Source organism: Aedes aegypti, chromosome 2, assembly GCF_002204515.2.
Source record: "Aedes aegypti strain LVP_AGWG chromosome 2, AaegL5.0 Primary Assembly, whole genome shotgun sequence".
In the NCBI taxonomy this organism is placed as follows: domain Eukaryota; kingdom Metazoa; phylum Arthropoda; class Insecta; order Diptera; family Culicidae; genus Aedes; species Aedes aegypti.
In genome coordinates, this window is record NC_035108.1 from 101713562 (window position 1) to 101719676 (window position 6115).

The window sequence follows — 6115 nt, forward strand, 5'->3', positions numbered from 1 at the left end:
AAACAATAGGTTCTATTATGCTGCTCTTCAGACTTGACGGAGAAATTTGCATCGGAAGGCTCTGAAGCTGTCCGGAAGTTGAAAATTTGCTCGGACCACTTCCATTCCTCTTCGTTTCGAAGCTATTTGATGCCGGACAAAGGGTTTGTAGCTGAATCTATTTAAAAAATACAATTGGATTAGATCTAATTTTTCAAAACTGCAGGTTGAAAGATGATGCTATTCCATCTGTAGTCTACAGTCACGTGAATCCAACTAGTACATCAGATGAGTCGGTAAATATTCCGGACGAATATGAGGAGATAGAATATTTGGATGAATCGATGGAATCCTTATATGAAGACATAGAATATCTTGAGGATGTCGATATGGAAGGTGATCGAACGGATGACACCTTATGTAGCTTCAATGCATTGAACCACGAATCATTTACCGATTTAGAAATGGAAATTTTGGATTACGAGTCGTATGAACATAAGTTTGAGGTCTCTGCGGAACAAAATTTGAGTGTCTCCGTATCAGATGGAAATACTGAGTACCACAGAAACGACAATGATGCTTATCTTCCGTCGAATGATGACAGCGTAAGGACACTTGATCAGAGCACCGAAACAAAACTGACCATTGATTATAAATCATTGTATGAAAAGGAAAAGGAAACGAACATCCTGTTGCACAGCTCAACGGATAGCATGAAACAAGTTCTCCGAAAAAGCAATCGTAAAAGTGCATGGCGGCTTAAATCGAATAAGCCATTTTACGAGACGTTCGATTGACGTTTTCCGGCGGGCCGCTCATTGTTGTTGTTCAAAAAACTAGCATGATATCTGAATGGCGCTGGTCACATTTTTGTTAGCGATGACGTCCCCGTCTCTTTCAGCGCATGTTTCTACCTGGCTTACATGTATTATGTTACCTGTAAATGAAAAATACCTTCCCTGCTTGCTGATTTCAATTTTACATGCGAAAATTAAAAACTTTGTTTCATTGCCACCAGCGCCATTGTTGAATAAGCTCCTTCCAAATGTAACGCTAGAAGAAACGTAAATACATCGGCCCGCCAGAAACTTTCAAAGCTGGTAAACAAACGGAAACCATATGATTCGAAACGTCTCATAAAATGGCTTATAAGAACTTGAGGAAGCAAAATCGATTTCTTAAGGCCGCACGGGACGTCATCATAATCACCCTATCCATTTCAAGAAGCAAATCCCAAGAACCACTCCATATATCGATGGAAAAATGTATCACTATGATTCTATGTATGTAATGCACAACCCGATAAATTTTCAGCTTCATCGGTTCACTAAAACTCGAGATTTGCTTCCACAAAGTTTTGATGATTATTGTTAGAGTGAGACGAAAGATAGGAAAAATAACACGGTCTCCCGAGTCCCCTTAAATCCCGAGTTAAACACCTGCAGAGAAGAAGAAGAAATGATTCGACGTTAGCGAACCTTGTGAGAGGGAATCCAGTACAGCATAACAGTCTACTGAATTCCATACGGAAACCTAAAGGTCGCAGGTATTACGACGCAACTAAAAAATTTGCGATTGGTTCACACCTAGCAGGTCCGGCTACCTATCGCTTTATTCAACGATCGAGCATTTTACAACTCCCAAGCAAAATGACTCTCAATCTATGGAATTTCGATATTCATATGAAACCCGGATTGAATGAACCAATCTTGAATCAATTGTGCTCCAGTTTGAAAAATTGTTCAAAGGAAGAAAGGGCTATAACCATTAGTATTGATGGTATGTCTGTGAAGTCAGAGTTGACTTATAATGCCAAAAGTGATACTTTTGTTGGATTTCCTGATCAAGGAAAGCATTATAAATATGAGAATAACAATCCTTTGGTACTAGCTACAGAAGCAGTAGTGTCATGGTTTCGGGAATCTCTCCTTTAGGCAACGAACATCTAAATACACGTGAAGATACTAAGCCGAAAAAAAAGAATTAGCGGTTCAAACAGGTAACATAATAGTCAAAACCATTAGGGATCATGCACAAATTATATCACGCCTCAAAAGGGGGTTGGGTCAATCCAAGTGTGACAGGCCTTACAATTTTTTGGAGGGCTCATACAAAAAACGTGACTTACTGGGAGGGAGGAGGCTGATTGGTCGAAAAGATTAAAATTTTGCGTGACATTATTTGTGTACCATCCCTAATACTTATTTTATAATATAGAACTCATTGATCTACTTATTGAAAAAAAAAATCTATTTCTACAGGCCATAGGCTACGTTTTAGCTCACCACACTATGGGAAGCGACAAACAACTGCGTCTTGTGAAAGACACCATTAATGCCTTACGTTGCCGGGGATTCCATCCATTGGTGTTAGTAATGGATCAATGCACCACGAACGTGAAAATGTTTCATGAGGCTGGAGCAACTGAACAATATCCGATTGTTACCCTGGAAGGTCACGAAATTGCCTTCATGTTCGACACTACTCATCTTTTAAAAAACGCTAAAAGTATGTTGATGAAGCATAACGCAATATTTGAAGGGAAAATTTCTTCGTTCAAACATGTAAGACAGCTATACGACGTGGACCATGCATCTACACCACGACTTGTCCCGAAACTGAAAGAAAAATGTATCAGTCAAGCTCCTTTCGTAGCAATGAACGTGGCGCAAGCTACACGTACATTGAGTAATTCTGTGGCTGTACACGGGAAAAAATTCTGTGGTTAAAATTACTATTTTAGCTGACTACGCCCATTCTTGAAACTACCATGGAGTTTTCATCCAATTTACTATGTTTACGGTACATCCCACCACATTATTGGTACATTTGACAGAAATAATTTACAACAATCTGATTTCGACTACAGACATGGTAAAATCAAGCGCATTTATGGTCTGCTGAAAATTGCCGGTGTGAGCGCTTAAGTTAACCCCCTAAAATGGTAGTTTTTACCGCACATTTTTTTTGCGTGTAGGAATAGAATATTACGTCGAAGTTGATGAACTACCACTAGCTGCATTAGGAACTGCTGTGTTTGCTCGATTTTTTGATAAATTGTTCGACACATTTAACTGTAGAAATACTAAGAACGTTTCCAAGGTAATAATTTTAACTTATTTCTTTTAGTTAATTGAAAATGCTATGATAGCAATACAAGGTATATAATTTATTGTATCAACTCTTATCTAATTATCTGATTTTATAACAGCCATATCGAGCATTCATTACAGAAAATTCATGTCATTGGGATTTTCTCGACGAAGCAGTAGCTACTCTTTCAAATATGTACTTCACATCAAAGGAATGCTTCAGTATGAAAAAGGTAATCAATAAGTAGAGCGTAACATATGCAGGGCTGGTAGCGACTGATTGCATTTTGAATAGGAGCTCTAGAGACCTTATGCTTGTAAAGAGAGACCTAACAGAAACAAAATAAGAGACCGAACGGGAATTAACAAGAGACCATTGGGGTCATGCACAAATTACGTCACGCTCCAAGGGGGGGGGAGGGGGTCGAGCCAAGCGTGACAAGTCTTACAAAATTTTCGGAGGACTCATACAAAAAGTGTGACAAAGGGGGGGGAGGGGGTCGAAAAATTTGAAATTTAGCGTGACATAATTTGTGTACCATCCCATTCAGAAACCAAGAAAACAAAAATAATCCAAACAGGAATCAGGAGATTCGAGTCTTCTTTAAAATTTAAAAAAAAAAACCGGCCAGACATTTTATTACGAATATTTTTATTTATTTATTTTTAATTGCAAGAAGCAGTAACGTGTTACTGTATGAATTTATATCAAGATTTTTTCCAGGAATTTCATCAGAAACTATTTCAGGTTCTAAAATTGCGCTTTTAAAAACGTGGAAAATTGTGAATGTTTTAAGCTTGATTTGAATTGGGTTGTTTAGTGAAGAAAAATTCACAGTTTGTTGCAGCTTGATCGAAAGAGCACATCATTCTAAGTATAACACAATTTTATTGCACTCCAATATCTCAATGTTGATATTGTAAATGATTAACAAAAATTTCAATACGTTAACTCAATGACATTTCAATTTACACAATGACAGTTTGTCCCGAAGTAAAATTTGCCGAGGGGTGATTCAAAAGTGATTTCCATACTAATTTCAAACGTGTTTTAAAAATAGTTCCAGGTGACGGAAAATTGTGAAATTTTGGATTCTAGTTCAATTTTTAGCGTAGATTCGGAATATGTAAGAAAATTGATACCCCTAAACAAGCCAATTCAGCAAGTATGAAAAATTCAAACAAGGAAAATATTGCAATATGATCTTTACTTTTTTAGCCAAATTCGCAAATTTAAATGAGTATACCGTGCAGAAAAAAAAAACAGTTGGTGCGAAACTCTCTAAAGGAAATCCTGGAAAAGCATTTTGGAAAATTTCCAGAGCAATCGATGTTGAAATTCCTGGTGAGGTATTTCGAATCAGAATGCACGCAAGGAGGAAAATAGTGACTCTTAGTAGTCTCTAAGAAGAGACCTGCTGTCAGCCCTGCATATGAAGTAATACAATTAATTATATTGCAGGCTAAGCATCAATCGAAGAATTTAACTTAAAAACAACGAAAACCTAACTTTCTTGGTGGCTTCACCGGCAATATTGAAGCAATCAAATGGTTGTTTTCAAAATTGAAAAATGAATTTGGATGTACAACTTTATGTTGTAATTACATATGCCAGGACTGCATAGAAAACTTGTTTTCGGAAATCGGACGTAGATGTGGATGCAACGATGCATCAAATGCGTGTCAATTCGCGTCTGCTTCCAAATATGCAGCTTTTTCAGCGTCCAAAATGGTATCCGTAGGAACAAATTGTAAACCAGATAGTGCTGTATTAATTTGTGCCGATGACTACTTGGTAATTGAAGAAAATGTTAGTCGAAAACAATGTGATATGTATCGATTTTGTAAGCTAAAAAATGCTTGTTGTTACCCAGGGACCAAGGCTTTCGAAATTGGCTTAGTAGCTTTTAAGGCTTACAAGCAATACTTTTTAAAATTCCTCAATCAAAACAGGAGGAATGTTAAAACTAGACTTAAGGAATATATTAAGAGGGCATGTCCATTAGTGTGGGACAAAATTTAGATTCTCGCTCCGGTCCACTTTTTGGATTGTATTTAAGTCCCATAACAACTGTGTAAAATTTCAGCTCGATCGGAGAAACTATATTTTAGCGCCAGCCGTTCAAAGTTTGTATGGGATTTACTATGGGAAAACTTACTTTTGCAAAGAAAAATCGCCAGAGGTCGCCCAATGATCTCTATAAAAATTCTGAACACAAGCCTCGATAGGTATTTTTACGATGAAGAATATTGCCGAAGACCGCGAATCAATCCGACACTTGTAAAAAAAGTTATTCAAAGAAAACCTTTTGGTAACGTGACGTTGATTAACACGTAAAGGAATAACAATAATAACAAAATCGGGCAAAATTTCTGAATAGTCTATGCTTAATAACTTTTTTTACAAACATCGGATTGCTTTGCGGCCTTCGTCAATATTGTTTATCGTAGAAATACCTATCGAGATCTGTGTTCATTATTTTTATAGAGGTCCTCTGGCGATTTTTCTTTGCAAAAGTAAGTTTTCCCATAGTAAATCCCATACAAACTTTGAACGGCTGGCGCTAAAATATAGTTTCTCCGATCGAGCTGAAATTTTGCACAGTTCTTATGGGACCTAAATGCAATCCAAAAAGTGGACTGGAGCTAGAATCTAAATTTTTCATATAACCGTGTCCCAGGCTAATGTCCATAGGCTGTATTAAACAAAGACGCGTTACGGGTTCTACTTTTCTCATTGTGAAAGAAATAGGAGAGTGCCTAGATGTCGGTCATAAATGAACTTATCATGAAAAAACTGATTTTCGGGACCACCCTAACTTATTTGTTTAAAAAGAGATAGAAATTAGGGCTCTTCTGCAAAGTTGCCCCAAATCGGTTGTTCTAAAACATTGTAGAACATTGTATACACAGTTCGAACGAAACGTGTAAATTTCTGAGACATATAATTCACATAATTGGAGCGTGGCAAATCATGGATATTTACATGTAATGTCATGTAAACTTCAATTATGTGTCATGTAATCCAGCAGGATCTTCTGTGG

General features: G+C 37.1%; 1 protein-coding gene across 1 annotated transcript; it reads left to right on the forward strand.

Moving 5' to 3' along the window:
* Positions 1 to 776, forward strand: LOC110675120. The gene is made up of 2 exons (XM_021839498.1): positions 1 to 143; positions 206 to 776. The coding sequence occupies exons 1-2, from the start codon at positions 130 to 132 to the stop codon at positions 774 to 776; spliced, it is 585 nt and encodes a 194-aa protein (XP_021695190.1). The 5' UTR covers positions 1 to 129.
* The last annotated feature ends 5339 nt before the right edge of the window (positions 777 to 6115 follow it).